The following is a 17,855-nucleotide window of genomic DNA, read 5'->3' as shown; positions in this document are numbered from 1 at the left end:
CAATGTAAATTGAATTCATCTGTTCCAGACCCACAAATGGTTCCCTGTGTTAGCCTTGCTTGTATACAGTACATGTCTAATGTACTATTAAATCTATAAACACTTTAAAACAAAAAGGACATGAAATGTATAGTAAAAATGAAAATTCAATAATAATAAGCAGCAATAAAAGTAAAAAAAAAACCATGACACTATTCACAGCACAATTTCCTAAGATGTTAACAACATGAGGTTTAGTGGTAAGCTGACTCATACTTGCGCATTCTCCCCTTTGTTGCCTGAGAGACACGTGACTGATCACACAGGTATCAGCACGAAAGGGTTGAAAACCAAACTGTTCAAGGTGGGAGATGTTCGAAACCGAGGTTTGACTGTATTGGGAGTTCCAGAGACCAATGAAGGAAAATCACCAAAGGAATAACACAGGGAAGTGCTCCAGAATGGCAGGATGTGAGTGTCCAGGCTGAAGGGGCTCCCAGACACCTTGTGTGAGAACGGAAAATGACTCATACTGAGACATGGCATTATGACATTTCAGAACTCCAGTGAGCAAAGATCCCAAATGCTTCCGGAGAAAAAAACAGACTGCATGCGAAGGACCGAGAATCAGAATGGCATGAGGCTTCTCAACAGCAACACCCAAACCTAGAAGTCAGTGGGGAACTGCCCCATCCCCACCACCGAATTCTGAACAAAAGTAATGATTAATCTAGAATTCTATACACAATCCATTTATCTATCAAGTTATCACGCCACCAAAACTGTATCTTCCATGCATCCTTTCTCAGAAAGCTACGATAGGATGCACTCCACCGAAAATGAGGGAGTAAACCAAGGAGGAGGAAGACACAGGGAAGGTCCAACACAGGAGAGGTGAAGGACATTTCCAGGAAGAAGAGCGATCAGTGCAAACAGATCTACAGAGCTACATATATGTACATATCCATATCCATATATATATATATATATATATATATATATATATATATATATATATATACTAGAGGCTTGGTGCACAAATTCATGCCCAGGTGGGGTCCAGCTGGCCTGCCTGATCAGAGTGATTGGGGGGTAAGGGGGTAGAGGTGGGGGGAAAGCCGGGGGGAGGGGTCATGGGAGGTTGGCTGGCCAGCCCCACCCCCATCAGGCCGGTTGGCCAGCTGCAGTGTGCATCATAGTGACCGGTCATTCCGGTGCTTGGCTTTTATATAGAGAGATATGACTTCCAGAAAGCAATAAATGAAAATATACAAATATATAAAAAGTAGGTATACATGCATGTATATATTATTTGTAGAGAATCTGGTGGGTTTGTTCATGTGACAAGCTGCATTGTATTTTCCTGAGCATTTGGAAAGAAATAACCAGTAATTTAAAGAAAACTCTGCAACTGCAAAAATGAGGCAATTACTAATTAAAGTTGTGCATGAAACGTGTATAGAATCAGAGTGCATTCCTTGGCTCAATATTAAGAAATACTTATATTAGTCTTTTCATAATGAAAAAAAATTGACTATGGTTAACCAAAAATTGTGACAAAGTACTGGAATGGTTAGGGAAGGTAAAAAGAAGAGTATTCTAAAAGACTAAAAATCTTCATCTACCATAGTAGGAAGTCAATAGATGATGGCTAAAAGTGAGAATGAACCAAGAAAGCAGTAAGAGCACATATGTAGCAACTTGGAGGTAAGTCTCTGAAGATGCAGCTGAAAGAGTTAGAAGCCGTAAGTTCAGGGCCGCAGCAGATGGAGGGGCCAGGGTCCTGCTGATTTTTGTTCTAAGCCAGCGGTTCTCAACCTGTGGGTCGCAACCCCTTTGGGGGTCGAATGACCCTTTCCCAGGGGTCGCCTAAGACCATCGGAAAACACATATATAATTACATATTGTTTTTGTGATTAATCACTATGCTTTAATTATGTTCCATTTGTAACAATGAAATTGGGGGTCACCACAACATGAGGAACTGTATTAAAGGATCGCGGCATTAGGAAGGTTGAGAACCACTGTTCTAAGCACTATTTTGGTTTCAGCACTAACTGACATCTTAAACTATGGGCACACCATATCTTTTAAAGATTAAACATTGTCAAGGAGGCTGGGAGGAAAGATACCTTTATGAGGAAGTTCTCACAATGGTGATACTACCCTCATTTTTCCAGCTTCAGACACCAAGGCTCAGAGAGGATTTGTGCCTCCTGGGGGTGGGGATCTGACTCCCGCACAAAGCCCTGGAGGAAATGGCCTGGTGGACACCCAGCTCATATATTGAAATGGCTGGTGGGGGAAACAGAAAGAGGGGGAGAGGTGGCAGGGCAGTGGGCTCCTGGGAGAAGGCTCTCTGAGAAGGCCTCAGACTCATGCAGACCAGAGGCAGGAAAGTGCCGGAGAGGCCACTCGAGGCCACATGCATCTAAAGCAGACTAGCCGGGAAGCAACCCCGGAGTCAGCAGCCCCAGCCTTCCTTGGCCTCGGAGAGGGGTACAGAGGTCTCTGCCCCTCCTAACAGACATCACAGCTGCCCTGTCCACCCTCTACTTTCTGTAAATGCCAAAAGCCTCTGTTTAATAACAACCCTCCTCCTTGCCCAGGTCCCTTGGGGGGCCCTCACAGGGTATTTCTCAGAAAGCTGGCTCAGTAGACTCTGGGCCCCATAGCTGGGGTGTATTTCCAAGCTGTTCCCCAAACCTCTACAGAGAACCCCTGAAATCTTCCCAGTGGACCCCAGTGGCCGGTGCAGAGGAGAAGGATGGGCTCAGGGCTCCTCACGGGACACAGGGGCGAAGCATCGATGTCACACACGGCATTTGCTCCCAAGGGTAGGGGTGGTACAAGGGCCCCCAGCCTGGGGCGGTTACAACTGGGGGGCCATCTGGAGAGAAATTAAGCTTTATTTTTTTCACTAGCCTCTACCTGCGATGTAGCTAGGCAGCAAACCACTGTGGTGTCACCAATAGAAATGGCACGTCCTGTGAGAGTGACTGCAAACAGCCCAAGATAACGTTACGTCCAGGCCTGTCGAGGCCAGAGCAGGGCCGGAGAGCTCAGATGAAGCTCACACCCACCCTTCCGGACACCAGGGCGGCCAGCCAGGGGTGGGGAGGGCCAAGGACACACAGGGCCCACAGTCCACGCCCGCCTCCGTGGCCCCGCGAATGCCACTCCAAGCTGGCGCTGGCCTGGGGAAGGGACAGCCAGTCCTGTGCCTTCATGCCCCAGGATGCTGCTGCCAGAGCAGAGGGAACTCTGAGGGCTCTACAGGTGGGTTCTGGTAAACAGACTGGAGACCCTGACCCTCTCGGGGGTCCCCCTATCCCTGACCCCACCTAGTTCCTCTGTCAGGTCCCAGCCCCCAGTCCCTCAGGGAACCTGGCCAGACCCCATCCCAGTCACACTGGCTGGCACAGAGCACTCCTCCAGGCACCTGTCAGTGCTGGTTGCACAGGCAGCAGGCTGGGTCTCCCAGGCTGACAGCCCTTGAGGGAGGGCCTCTGTCTGTGCTCTGCTGCCCTCCAAAGGCCCCAGCCCCTGGGTGGTCGTGGCGCCCAGGGTCAGCCAGAGACCACTAAGGGTCTGACCCACCAGTGCTCAGCTCACCGCCTCTGATTCCCACAAGCTCAGAGTCACCCAATCCCCTGCCCAGCTTGCCCAGAAGGCAATACTGATGAGCTTTACCCCGAACCCCCCCACACTCCAGGGACCCAGTTTCTAGTTAATGCTCTTCACTGTCCTGAGGGGCAGGCACAGGACTGGAAACCGAGGCAGGGCAGGGCACTGCAAGGGCCTGGGCGCTCTGCCCCCACTGGCCCCTGCTCTGTACTGGGGACTATGTGGCCTCGAGGGTGATGCCTCCTCCTGTGCAACAGGGCGCCCTGCTGCAGCGGGATAATCACTGGTGCCCTGTCCCTGCAGCAGGAGCTATTCATCCTCCCTCTCCCCTCCCGGCCTCCCCCTCTTCACCACCCTCCCATCTTCCTGTCTCTGCATCCTCTTCTTCCCTCTCCTTCCCTTCCTCTCTTTTCTCCTCCCTCTCTCCTGTCTGTCCCTTCCTCCCTCCCTCCCATCTGTCTCTCTCTCATCTGTCTCTCTCCCTCTGTCTCTGTCTCTGTGTCTCTCCCCTCCCAGCTCCCACTGTCTCTCTACTAACGTCCTTCCGGGCTTGCACATTGCTGCGTTTCCTCCTCTGGCTCAGGTCTCCAGCTAATAGGACACTGTGCCTGTGCGCACCTCATGGTCACTGTCACCACAGCCGCCTCCGCCTGAGAAAACCCTGACCTCTGCTATGGTTCCACCACACTCTCTTGAGGACACACACACACACACACACACACTTCCTCCAAATTGGGCCCAGCACCGTGAATGCTGCCACTCAGCCTCCACGCAGGGAGCTCGAGTCCCCACTCTGTCTGTGGGATGCTGGACTGAGGGAGACACCCAGCTGGGCTGTGGGCTGGGGCCTTCATCCCCAGTGTTTATCTTCTAGTCTTGTTTCTCCCAACAGTCGAGTTGGTTCTGTGCAGATCCAAAGGGTCAGGCCACGGCCTCCACTGCCCAGGAGGGTGTGGCCCCTTCTGCTCTGGCACAGCCCAAATCACGCTGGTTCCCAGGTGGCCTGCTCCCTCTGCCCCCGGGCACTTTCTCATGCTTCTCCTGGAGCATCTGTGGTGCCCCAAACTCAGGTCCCCGTGGGAAAGTCACCTCCAGAGGCTTCTCTCAGACACCCCAGATGCCAGCCGGTCTCTGTTAGCCTGGCCCAGCCCTCCTTCCCATCAGCATCAAAAGTCAGGAGCTGTGTCCCCCACAGAGCCCTGGGGCTATGTATTCACTGCTTTTCCTGGAGCCAGGTCATTGCCTGGCACACAGTTGATGCTCAATAAATACCCCTGTGGGTCCCAACCTCCCTGAAGACATCACAGCTATTCTCTCCCAGCTGGTAAAGGAGACCATAAATGCCCCCACCAAAGCCCCTGCAGTGAGGACAGAGTCACCTGACCTCCCGGCCAGTGGGCAGTGGTCCAGATTCTATTACGTTGACACTTCCTGAGCACCTACTGTGTGCCTGGCATCGTGCCAGGAACTCTATGGGCAAGAGAAAGGCATCCACACAGTTTACTTCAGGGAATCCAGCATCCGTTAGGGGAGACCACATGCAAACAGGCACTGTGTGTGGGGGGAAGGGAGGTCAGGAGTAGGGGCTGGAGTCTAAGTCACTGTGGGATCTGCAAATAAATAAATAAATATATATATATATATATATATATATATATATACACACACACACACACACACACACACACACACACATATATACATCCTTACAACTCAAAAATAAAAAGACAAATAACCCAATTTTAAAGTGGGCATGGATCTGAACAAACATTTCTCCAAAGACATACAAATGGCCAATAAGCAGATGAAAAGATGCTTAACATCATTAGCTATTAGGGAAATGCAAATGGAAACCACGGTGAGATAACACTTCACACCCACCAGGACGGCCATAATCAAAAAGACATGATAATAGGTGTTGGGAAGGATGTGGAGTATATGGAATCCTCGAACACGCCATTGATGGGAATGTAAAATGGTGCTGCCGCCCTGGAAAACAGCTCCTCAAAAAGGTGAAACATATGACCCCGCACTTCCATTTGTAGGTCTCTATCTACCCAAGAGAATGGAAAGCATATATCCACACAAAAACTTGCACAAGAATATTCATGACAGCACTATTCACAATAGCCCAAAGGTGGAACCAACCCGAATGTCCATCAACTGATGAATAGGTAAATAAAATGTGGTCCATCCACACAATGGAACATTATTCAGTCTTAAAAAGGAATGGCTGCCGAAACCGGTTTGGCTCAGTGGATAGAGCGTCGGCCTGTGGACTGAAGGGTCCCAGGTTCGATTCCGGTCAAGGGCATGTACCTGGGTTGCGGGCACATCCCCAGTGGGAGGTGTGCAGGAGGAAGCTGATCGATGTTTCTCTCTCATCGATGTTTCTAACTCTCTATCTCTCTCCCTTCTTCTCTGTAAAAAATCAATAAAATATATTTAAAAAGAAAAAAAAAAGGAATGGCGTTCTGCTACATGTGACGTGGATAAACCTTGAAAATATTATGTTAAATGAAAAAAATCACATGTAATGTGATTCCATTTGTACAAAATACCCAGAATAGGAAAACCCATAGAGACAGTAAATTAGTGGTTGTCAAGGAGGTGACTACAATAGGGGAAGCTTGGTGGAAGATACAGGGGGTCTCTCTGTATTATTTCTCACAATGCATGCAAATCTACAATCATCTCAGAACAAAAAGGGTTAATTACAAAACCACAAACACCAGACAGTGTTGCTGCCCTTCTCTGACATCCGAACAAAATCCAAAGTCCCTCCCGAGGCCGGGAAGATCTCTGAGCTCAGAGCCCCCAATCTTCCCCTCAGTCTGCTGCAGCCGCATGCCTCTTCCTTTGGTTCTTGGAACAACCCAAGCTTGTTCGGCCTCTGAGCCTTTGCACATGCTGTTCTCCCTCCCTCACGCTCTTTCTCCCACGCCCCACACATCCTCCAGCTTTCCACTGATATGTCATGCATCATTCATTGTCCAACTGTGACTTCCAGAGCTCCCCTCCTCCCCCGCTGTAGGTCCTGTGGCCACACCAGGGCCCCAGTGAGCAGCCCTGCAGACCGGGTCCCTGCCCTCTAGGAGCTTCTAGTCACAGAAGCCACTAGTTACAGTACACAGGAGCATGTGCAATAATGGAGGGCCCTGAGGCACTGCAGAGGCCAGAGGAGGGGTGCCCTACACCTGGCAAACCCACCCATTAGCCCACACCATCCTCACCGAAGTGCATTTCCACTATTGCTCCCCCACCCCAAACTACCCACAAGCAGCTAGGCCCTAGCTGCTAGGGCCTAGGCCTCTGAACTGAACAGTGAACAACCAAATGGCCGGGGGCGGGGCCACAGAAAGGTTATGCACAAAAGTTAGCTGGACAGTCCCTAAGCTGACAGTGGGGAACCAGCTCCTGGCCCCTTGGTTTTGCTTTTACAACTAGCCTCCAAGTAAGATGAGGGTGTGATGCCTGCCTACCAGGTAGGCCCCTCCTGGTATTCCTGAGCGGGGCCTCCTGCCTCCCTTAGTTCCTGAAACCCGCCCCATTGAAAAGCCCTCCTGGGCCTCCCTACAGTCAAAGTGCCACCCACTATACCTAGAAATGCCTCCCATCCTTTCTAGGGGTCCTCACCCTGAGGCACAGGCTGACTGGGAGGGGCACAGGTGCTTCTCAAGGCCTGTACTTGGGACCCCCTGCATCAGATGGCCCAGGCGTGTGACCCTGCTATAGACTCCCGAGCTCTCTTCTGGGAGCCTGTCCTGGGGCCCGGGGCAGGTGATTCAAACTGGCGACCGCATATGGCTGAGTTCCAGCATCTCCCGCTGCCCCTTCCTGGCCTTTGCGTTGATTCCACAGGCCTGCAGGGTTCTGCTGGCTCCGCCCTCCTCCCATCTCCCACTCCCTATGCTCAATGAGACCCATCTCTGCACATTTAGGCATCTGTGGAGACTGGAAGGGTTCTTATCCTGGGGTCCATGGATAAGTCCCAGGGAGTCTGTAAACCCCATAAGTGTCCACAAACATTGCATGTGTGCAAGGACATGCGTGTGTCCTGGGAAGGGACCCACAGCTTCGTCACACTCTCAGAAGGGCCTGGAAGAACACACACGTTTATGAACTGCTGGGTAGAGGCCCACTGAAGGCCAGGTTTAAGAAGACCGTGGTGTTGCCGAGGCCGGTTTGGCTCAGTGGATAGAGCGTCGGCCTGCAGACTGAAGGGTCCCAGGTTCGATTCCGGTCAAGGGCATGTGCCTGGGTTGCGGGCACGTCCCCGGTGGGAGATGTGCGGGAGGCGGCTGATCGATGTTTCTCTCTCATCGATGTTTCTAGCTCTCTATCTCTCTCCTTTCCTCTCTGTAAAAAATCAATAAAATATATTTAAAAAAAAAAAAAAAAAGAAGACCGTGGTGTCATCTTTCCCAGCCTCTCCTCTACTTTAGACCCTGGGCTCCTCTCTGGGCCTCTCAGGTTCCCCATCTGTAAAGCAAGGAAGTGGCTGAAATAATTGCTCCATCACTGGGTGCTAGAGACAGTTCTGGAGCCAGTAGAGCCCCAACGTCCACAAATGACCTCATCAAGCCACATAACGCTGTGAGCCTCTACTCGTCTCTTAATGGGAGCACATGGCTTATCTCAAAGCACTGCTTTAAGGAATAAAAGAGATAACATTTATGGTAAAGTGCACAGCCCAGCACTCAGAACAAAGTGGACATTTAAAAACTGCATCCTTCTTTCATAGGACTCTCCCGGCTTCCTGGTGACTCTGGGTTTCACTCATGTGCTTTGGAGCACGGTCAAAGCGAAGTCTGCCAGCCACTGCAGTGAGCTGAATAGTGGCCTGCCCCCCTCCCAAGCAACATTTACATCTGGGTGGGTACCTGGATGGGCCCTTATTTGTGAAAAGGTCTTTGCAGATGCAGGAAAATTTAAAGAACTTGAGGTGAGATCATCTAGGGTTTGGCTGGGCCCTAAATCCAATGGCAGGTGTCCTGGTAAGAAAGGAAGACGAGAAGGCACAGACACAGAGGAGAAGACCACGTGCTCACAGAGGCAGACATAGGAGGGCTCTTCCTGACTGTACTCTAGGTGTTGTGCTTAGAAGCTTCCCAGTCTCTTTTGGGGTTTTTTTTAATGAACCACATTAATTTCATGAGCCACGTGACCCAGAGTTTGAAAACCTCTGTCTAGAGCAGCGACTCTTGGCCCTGCCTGTCCTTATCACATACGAAGGTTGGGTGCCACCCTACAAGATCCTGGCTGAGTGGGGTTGGAGGGAACCCCAGATGCATCCCAGGGATTCCCATATGCAGCTGAAGATGCTTTGGAAGAGAAGCCCTTCACCTGAGCTGCACACTAGAGCCGCCTGAACAATTTACAAAAGAACCCCAATGCCAGGCTGCATGCAGGCCACCTCAGTCAGCCCAGGCTTCAGCATCTTCCGGAGCACCCAGATGGCTTCATGCACAGCCACGGTTGGCGCTCGTGTGCTAGAGCAGTGCTTCCCACACTTGAACCTCCCGGACATCTCCCAAACACTCAGATTCTAACCCTGGAGATCTGCCTTAGGGCCTGAGATTCTGCATTTGTAACTGTCTCTCAGGGGACCATCTTGGTGGGGCCCCGGACCAGCACCTTCAGCATCAATTGAAACTTGTAAGAAATGTAAATTCCTGGGCAAGAGACCTCAGGCCCCAAAATTCAGGGTGGGGTCAGCCATCTGTTGAACCTGCCCTCCAGGCGATCCTGATAGACACACAAGTTTGGAGAGTGCTGGCCTGGTGACAGACAGTGGCAAGCCAACACCCTGCCCAACTCCTGTGTTCCTACAGCAGCACGAACAGACCCTTGATTTTTGGGCACCTCCAAAAGCACCAGGGGGCCCTCCCTGGGCCCCAGTGAAAACCTGTGACATTCCTGGGAAGGTGGGAGAGAGCAGATGTTGAGAGGGGAAAAGTGTTATGATTCCACCACAGAGATGAGAACACTCATCTGAGAGAGGACAAGCCTTCTTCACAGTCAGCAACTTCAGTATAGGAGCAACAGCTGCCCTGCCCACCCTTCCCGTCTCAACTCAAGGGTCCCCTCCCCTGCTCATCTTTGCTAGCACTTTGCGATGAACGCTTCTCGTTAAATAGTGCTCCAAAATGACTTCTGGTCGTGACTGGTTTGCAGCATTAGAACATTATCACTCTATCGTTCACTGTACTCAACACCATCCATCGTATTCAGGTGAAACACTAGCAAAGACTTACGAGCAATGGCAGAGCCAATAACAAACAAAGTTGATCAAGGGCTTATAGTAGTGATACTTTAAGGAGAGTTTTAAATTTTCCCTTTAATGGTCGATGCCCAGTTCTAAGTTCTTGCAATGAGATGGACATACGAAACGATGACGGTGAATGAAATTATCAAATACGACTGCATTTCCCAGTTCATTCATTCCACAAACATTTACTGAGTGGCCACTGTATGCTGGCACTGTTTTCATCCCTGGAAGCTTACTTGCGCTCCACCAGCACTGTCCACGAGGACTTCCCATGATGACGGGAATGCTCTACCTCAGCACTGTCCAGTATGTACCATCACTAGTCACATGTGGCTAGTGAGCACTTGAAATGTGACCAGTGTGGCTGAGGCACTGAAATGTATACATTTTATTTCATTTTAACGCATTTAAATTTAAATTCAAATAGCCACACGTGGCCAGTGGCCACTGGATTGGGCAGGGATGGTCTACATGCCTACTCCAGTAATACCGATTTAATGAGAACAGTGGTAAAAGAGCTTTCACTGGCTGCTACAGACAAGATCACTCCTTTGCCTGCTTTTGGTTGTACACTTATAAGCCCTGCACGCTCTATGGAAACTGAGCACATACAACCTGAAGCAGAAGTCAACCTCAGACTTTAGAGTGACTTCTACAAGTCTCACTCAAGAACCCACCCCAAACCTGCCTACACCAGCTGGGAGAGGCTCTCCCAGTGCAGCAGGGAACACCAGGAAGGCACTCAACTTTTTTAGAAAAGACTGACAGGATTGGGGTGAAAAATAGGCAAACACCCCCAGGGGTGGTGTTTCTTGGAGTAAGGAACCCACCCCATGACAGAACACGAGCAGGCAGACTTCTGATAGCCAAGTGTGCGGGCGGGGTCGGAGCCAGGCGGTCCCTGGCCAGGAGAGGAGGTTTGGCTGGGCGAGGAGCCTGGAGAGAATTAGAGCAAAGCCAGCCGCCCAGGCAGTGTGTGGGGAGCTCTCCACGGTGCTGAAGAGCCTCCTCGCTCCTAAATGGAGACAAGAGAGCCAGCCCCTTGGTCTAAACCACGGAGCCAGCTTGTGGCAACGCCAGATCCCCACAGCGTTCACCTTCATCTACCATGTGGCTTCTCTTCTCACAAACCAGAAACTACAAACTGAGGGAGTGGCTGATCCAAGAGGGGGTGGACCACTGTCGAACATGAAAACAAACATTACTCTTTTTCGAGTGCTCACAACTCTAAACATCTTGTCATTTAAGGACATAATGAGTTTTATATACAAAATGACCAGCTCAGAGTTGGTAGCTAGTTATCTTTAGAGTAGTGGAGGCCCGAGGGAAACTGAGGTAGCAAAGGAGTCTTGTAGAAAAACAGCAGAGGTTCTTGGCCCTCCCTCTACAGCCAATATCACCCTTTGTTTTTCTGGGGTCTCCCTCTCTCTAGCCAGATGGGCCCACAGCCCCCTTTCGTCAGGTTAGCTGCGTTAACTGTTAACACCAGCCGGAGGCTACTCGCTGACTTTGGTGGAGTGGCTATTTTCGGAGGGTGCTGATCCTCACTTCCTCACCAGCCCATTCGGCTTCCTAATATAAAGCCCGTCAAATCGCTCCAGGGCTGTGCTGGGTGAGGGAGTCTTCAGTAACACTTCTTTCTCAGCTATTATTGGCAACAAAGAACTAGTTATTTGCTTTTCCCTTCTCATTTCACCTTCTCCCTCTCCAAAGTGGCTGAAAGAGAATTTCTGAGGAGATGCTTTTATCTCCCATAGCTGAGTGCTGGATTCTTTTTCTTTCTGAAAGGAGTTCTGGTGGCCCACTTCCACCTAACCTGGGCATTTGGGTTTTTTAAAAAAATTACTTTTGCCCTGGCCGGTTTGGCTCAGTGGATAGAGCATCAGTCCCAGGTTGGATTCCGGTCTGGGGCATGTACCTTGGTTGCAGGTTTTCTGGCCCTGTTCTGGGTGCATGCAGGAGGCAACCAATCAATGTGTTTCTCTCACATCGATGTTTCTCTCTGTCTCTCCCTCTCCTTTCCACTTTCTCTAAAAATCAATGGAAAAATATCCTCGGGTGAGGATTAACAACAACAAAAAAATTACTTTCACATATTCATGGCTAAGTACCAAAAACATGCCCAAAGGTTGTTTAGTTTGTTTGGATGAGGGGTTTTCCCCTTCCTATGGGCATTAACTGCATAAACGTATGTTTAAAGTGGAAAGGACACATTCTGCTCCATCTGTAGTCTGAGCCCTCCTCTAGGCCAGCGCTCTCCCTCTGGGATGGCTGCTTCTCAGGAGCAGGAATCGTAGGGGGTGGAGTACTTGGCCAGAGAACAAAGCTGGGCGGGTGCACGTGGCCGTGTTTTGGGGGACAGGATGGAAAACGTCTCTGGGTGACAGGTGTGCTGTGCGCCTGCGCGCGCAGGCGCCGGGAGATCTGAATTTTGACTGTGGGCGTGTGTGATTTGTGTGGGTGGAGGGATCTGGGCCGGTGAACGGAATCTGTGTATGAGGGGGAGAGGCCGGGTGTGTGAGATGACTCATATCTTTCAGGCTGTGGGAGGGTTTATTTGCAGGGGGTAACTTTTGGTCCCAGGGACCCCTATGTACACGGCACCCAGGAGGAAATATTTACCTGTGCAGCTTTGTAGGGGTCCAGCGAGTGGAGAAGAGGCAATGGGCCTGGTGGGACTGGAGGTGGGGGTCCAGGTGGGCGTGTCTGCGAAAGCGCACTTGCCTTACAACTCTGGGCTGCTGCACCCAGAAGAGAAGAATGGATGTGGAGGAAGAGGGAAGAACAAGGAGGTAGTTTGAACCTGGCAGTTTAGAGAGAGGTGTTCCACACAAAAGCCAGGCTGTGGTATTGCCATCCTGAGCATGAATCTGGGTGTGGCCCAATGCTCATCTGCCTTCCCTGAGCCTCCACTTCCCAATGCGGGAAATGGGAGGAACAGTCCTGGAGAGGTACAGAAATTAAGTGCTATAATTCACCCAAACACTCGCCTCATTCCCTGCACACAGTGAGTGTGAACTATTGCTATGTATTGTCCTTTTCAATATCATCATTGTCATGTCTGCCTATTTGTTCTGAAAAATAATCATTACACGTGGCACTCATTGCATGTGAACTGTAATAATAAAACGGTGATAAATAATAATGAATGCTTACTAGTATACCTGTGAACAGCACCTAAATGAACCCCCACCTAATTTACAGGTGTTATTATCAGTCCTTTGAACATGTGAAGAAACAGACGCTCAGGGAAGTCAAATAACTTGCCCAAGGTCACAGAGCAAAGGCACAGCTGGGATTCAAGCACAACAGCTGTAAACTCCACAGCATGTGCTCCTGCCACCCCACAGCCCCAGCCTCACAGTCTATGTGGAGTCACCCAACACACTGTGGAAGCCGTTCAGCTCACTTCAATGAGCAACACCTGCCTTGCGCTCAGGGGAGGATGAACCTGAAGGAGGAGGCGTTGGCAGAAGTGTCTCCAGCTGAAATGGATTCCATACCAATTCCAGCTAAATGTAGAATACATTTGCTGTTTGTGCATTATTCATGAACATCACTGTTTTCCCAAGTCAGCACTGGGAGCTGGGCTGAAGTTTGGGAGCTTGCTGATGCCTGCCCAATATTCCCATCCTCTGTGCACAGGAAAAGTTGGACTGAGCCATTAATTTATTAAAGGCTCTGCCCTCTCGGAAGGGAGACCCATCACAGCCCACCAGCTGACCCTCGGGGGAAGGCACAGAAATCCACTGTTTTGTTCTGGCAGATTAAGATGCCCCACTTGGCTCTGCTTGCTTGATGGATTGCTCAAAGGTACACATTCTCCACAGTCACCTCCTTCCTAATGAGAAGTGGGGCCATGTTCCAGCAAAATGGCCCCAGATTCTGGGCTTGATTATCCCAGACCAGAAGAGTCAATTCCATTTTCTGCCATGCCACATCACAAACCACAAGGGAGCAGCTGGCCCTGGCGCCCTGCATCGGTATGCTGCCTCTGTTGGCATACAGGTGGTATGAGGAGGACAGATCAGAGTTCAGACCCTCAACTCTGCCACCATCTACCCTCATCTGTAAAATGGTCATGACCCCCTTCATCATGTGACACTCAAGCAAGAAGATGCAGCGGGGAAGGGCTTCAAGGAGCTGAACGCTGCTTAGCTGGTTGGATGGGGGATAGAGACCAAGGACATAAATCCAATAAAAGAAGCGTTTCTCACATCAACATGTCAGACCCTAAACTCATGGCCAGCCACGGAATCAGATCCTCTCTTCCCCCATCAATCACAACTTAATTACCACCCTTCCTTCTAAAGTGGAAGCTCTATGAGGGCAACTTTTCTGTCTGCTTTGTTCACTGCTGTTTTCCCAGAGTCCAGAGCACCTGCTCAATGTAGGCACTCAGTAGATATGTGTTGAATGAAGGACAGAATTCCACAGGCCACTAAAGATGTCCAGGGAAGGTAGGCACACTGGGGTGCTAGACCTCCCCCCCCAGATATTCTGGGGAGTTCCTAATTCCTCTCCTCCACATGCCTCCACCTGAGGCCCCCTGCCTAGGACCGTGAAGCCACTCTCCTGGCTCAGGCACATCTGGGAGCACCTCTGGAGGGACAGATCTGCAGAGCAGAGCAGCCTGGTAGCCCATGGGTGACAACTGCCCCTGGGCTCCCAAAGTGCCCAGCTGGGTGTGCTAGGCTGCTGGACCACCCGCATCTGCTACAGGGCCTCGCTGTGTGTGTACACACACACACACACACACACACACACACACACACGACCTGGAACCCAGCAGGTCCGTCTGCTGGCCGGGCCCCCACACCCCAGGGTCAGAGAACTCTCCAACGTGATCAATGAAAACAACAACAGCACGGAAGAGGCCGCCTGGGACCAGGGCTGGGCACGGCTGTGACAGGCAGGAGCATTATATAATTAACTGCCCCCCACGCCTCCTCCCCTTTGAGGAATAATGAACCCTGCCTCTCAGTTGCATAAGCCAAAATAATAATTACTCTCCAGCCCTCTGTCACCCCTGGATGTGGCCGGGGAGCAGGTGTTGAACACTTGCTTCATGAGACTTGGAGGCAGCGAGAGGCAGGGAGAAGACCACACATACACTCATGATTTCCATGCCCACCAGAAGCACAGTCACTGCTGTGCCCCACTCTTGCCTGAGCCTGAAAAATTACCTCGCCACTTCTGAAGATGAGCTCCCAGATTGGGGAGGAGGTGGGGTGGGGGGCGGGGGCTGCATCTGGAGAGCAGGCTGGTTTGGGGTCTGGCTTCCAGGAACAGTAAATGCTCCACGCTTTTCAGATGCACCAAGGAGTGGATACTGGGGTGTCTGGGGCAGGGTGTAGCCGCAAGGCCCCCGGCACAGAAATCATCTTACAGCAGTGGTGGGCAGCTCCCTGGCTTCCTGCACCAGCTCAGCCCTGAATGTGGTGGCATCTTAGAATGAAGGCACAGAGCATTCCCTGAACTAATGGGGAAAATGATTCAGCCCCTGAACGGTGCGATTCCTGGGCTCTCACTAAACAGATGGGCCTCCCTCCCTCCCTCCTTTCAGCAGCCTGCTCCGACAGTGCTAGCCCATGTCCAACCACCTAGAAGTTTATTGCCTTGTTGTGTTGGTTGGGGTTCCTGTCCCCCGCCTATAGCTCTCCCAATCGCTCTGTTTCCATTGGCTTGAGTTGATCAGGTCTGAGGAAGGCCCTCTGGCACCGCAGGAAAACAAGAAGCAAAGCCGGGGCCTAACTCCAGGAGGCCCACACCAAGGGAGCTCTGTCAGCAAGGGGAGGGGGCCCTCTCCCAGCCCCTCTCCGCCCTCAGTGGGTCCCAGAGGAGGCCGTAGGCCCAAGCTGGCCTTTCCGCTTGTTTCTGGCCTGCTCTTGGATGATGCACAGACACTCTGCTCAACTCCGCAACTCCAGGGCCTGGCTCTGCTCCTGGAAAGCCCCCAACATCTTCAGCTGGCACAGGCGTGCTGTCCCCCACCAAGCAGTGGGGCAACCTGTAGCCAGGGCAGCTGGGCCTCCAGAGAACCCCAGGAAATGCCCAGGTGCCCATGGCCCCACTGGAGGGAGAAGCTCAACTTCCCCAGAGATAAACAGAAGAGGCAAGAGAAGGTCCCTCCTCCGCCCAACCCCGGCCCGCCCGCACCGGCGCACCTACCTCCATCTGAGTAGGTCTCGGTGCCGTAGCCGTCCTGCAGCCCGTTGCTCCAGGTCCCTTCGTACTTGGCCCCGTTGCCCGTGCACTCCCGCACCCCGTAGCGCCCCTTAAATCCGTGCGTCCACTCGCCCTTGTACACCCACTTCCCCTTGCTCTCCAGGCCGATGCCGTGGCGCTTGCCCTGCGCCCAAGTGCCCTGGTACGTGTTGCCGCTGGGCCAGGTGTAGACGCCCAGCACCTCGAAGCCGTGGCTCCACGAGCCGGTGTATTCGCCCTGGCCCTTGGGGCCGGTGCAGACGCCATGGCCGTGCGCCTTGCCGTCCTCCCAGCCTCCACAGTAGGACCCTCCATCGTCAAAATTAAACCTACCCCCACTGGACATGCATGTAATTCGGTTTGCAAATCCCGCAAACGGTGGGGGGAAAAATATAGGCGATCAACAAACCGGATTCTTGGTTGGCTGGCTGGTTTTGTTTTGCTATTTTTTTTTTTTCAAGGAAGAATGGAGAAAGCAAAAACACAGCAGGCAGATCCCGAGCGGCGGGCGGCCGCGGCGCCGGCTTCGGTGGAATTTAAGTCAATCGGGGGCGATTATTCATTTTTGAGCTGCGCCGCGGAGCCTGACCAGCGTCTCGCGCTCCCGCTGGAGACAGGACCGGAGGGGAGGAGGGAGGGGGAGGGGAGGGGAGGGGAGGGGAAGGAGGGGGCAGGAGCAGCAGCGCTGGTGCAAACGGCTCCACCTCAGCGCCTAGTGCCCCTCTGAGGCGAGCCCGCGGGGCTGGCCGCGCAGGCCGGCGCGGGGACAGAGGCTCAGGCTCGGGGCGCAGCCTTCCACCTGCGGCTGCCGCTCTGCGGGCGCCCGAGGGCGGCGGCGGGGCCCGCGGGCGGCGGCACGGGCGGCGGCGCGGGCGGCTGCACCATATTGGGGGCCGCGGGCCGGGCCGGGGCGGCGGCGGCGGCAGCAGCAATGCGGCGGGTCGGGCAGTGGCGGCGGCGTGCGCTGGGAGCCCGGCCTGCGCGCTCTGGCCGGCGCGGCGCGCGCCCGCACCCCGCCCGCGCGCCCCCGCCCCGCACCCCGCCCGCCCGCGCGCCCCCGCCCCGGCCCCCAGTCCCTGGTGCGCCCGCGGCCTGAGAGGGGCGCTGCCGGGCGTGGCAGAGGGCGAGGGGCGCCGGCGGGGACCTCGGGCGTCCCGCCCTCACCCCCACCCGGCGCTCCCGCCCGCTAGGCTTCCCCCCTTGCCTGGGTCCGCCTGGAAAGAGGGGTCCAGCCAGGGCACCCCAGCCCCCACCTTTCCCGGCACTTGGATTTAAAGGGACAGGAACTGCGTAATGGGAAGGCGCCCAGCACCCAGAGCGCTTTCTACCCCTCCCGGGAGCCGCGGGTAAAGCCCGGCCGAGCAGGCCCGGGGCGGTCTGGAGACGCCCCGAATCTTTCCGCTCCCCAACCCCGCTCTTCGCCTATCCCTCCTGGCTCCTATCTGCGACGCCTGCCCCTGGCTTGACTAGAGAGGCTCTTGGCAAACCACAGGTGGTTTTCCCCATGATAAATAATCAGTCCTTTTCCTTACAAGCAGTTTAGTTCCAAATGTGGGAGGCAGCGGGGGCGATCGCCTCGGAAAACATGTCCCCTCCCCATAAATGAAAGGAAAGTCCTGCCACACGCACACACTTGGAGTAAGGTACCCCAACCCCCTACGCCCTAGACAACAGGTAGCCCCCAACTCCGGGAGTGGTCGGGCTTTGGGAGTAAAGTGGAGTCTCCGCGTTACTAGGTCTCTCTCCACACATACTCCCACCCCCACCGTCA

At 53.0% G+C, this 17,855-nt stretch overlaps 1 protein-coding gene across 1 annotated transcript in view; it reads right to left on the bottom strand.

Moving 5' to 3' along the window:
- The window catches only part of JPH3 (junctophilin 3), a 92,965-nt gene extending 76,166 nt beyond the window's left edge, over positions 1-16,799 (bottom strand). The window contains exon 1 of the mRNA XM_081107530.1: positions 16,049-16,799. Within this exon, the coding sequence (XP_080963656.1) occupies positions 16,049-16,430 (382 nt within the window). The 5' untranslated portion in view covers positions 16,431-16,799. The remainder of the gene's footprint in view (positions 1-16,048) is intronic.
- Between the last annotated feature and the right edge of the window lie 1,056 nt (positions 16,800-17,855).

The sequence above is a fragment of the Myotis nattereri genome, assembly GCF_964212035.1.
Source record: "Myotis nattereri genome assembly, chromosome: 15".
Lineage (NCBI taxonomy): Eukaryota > Metazoa > Chordata > Mammalia > Chiroptera > Vespertilionidae > Myotis > Myotis nattereri.
This window is presented reverse-complemented; position numbering and strand designations above follow the sequence as displayed.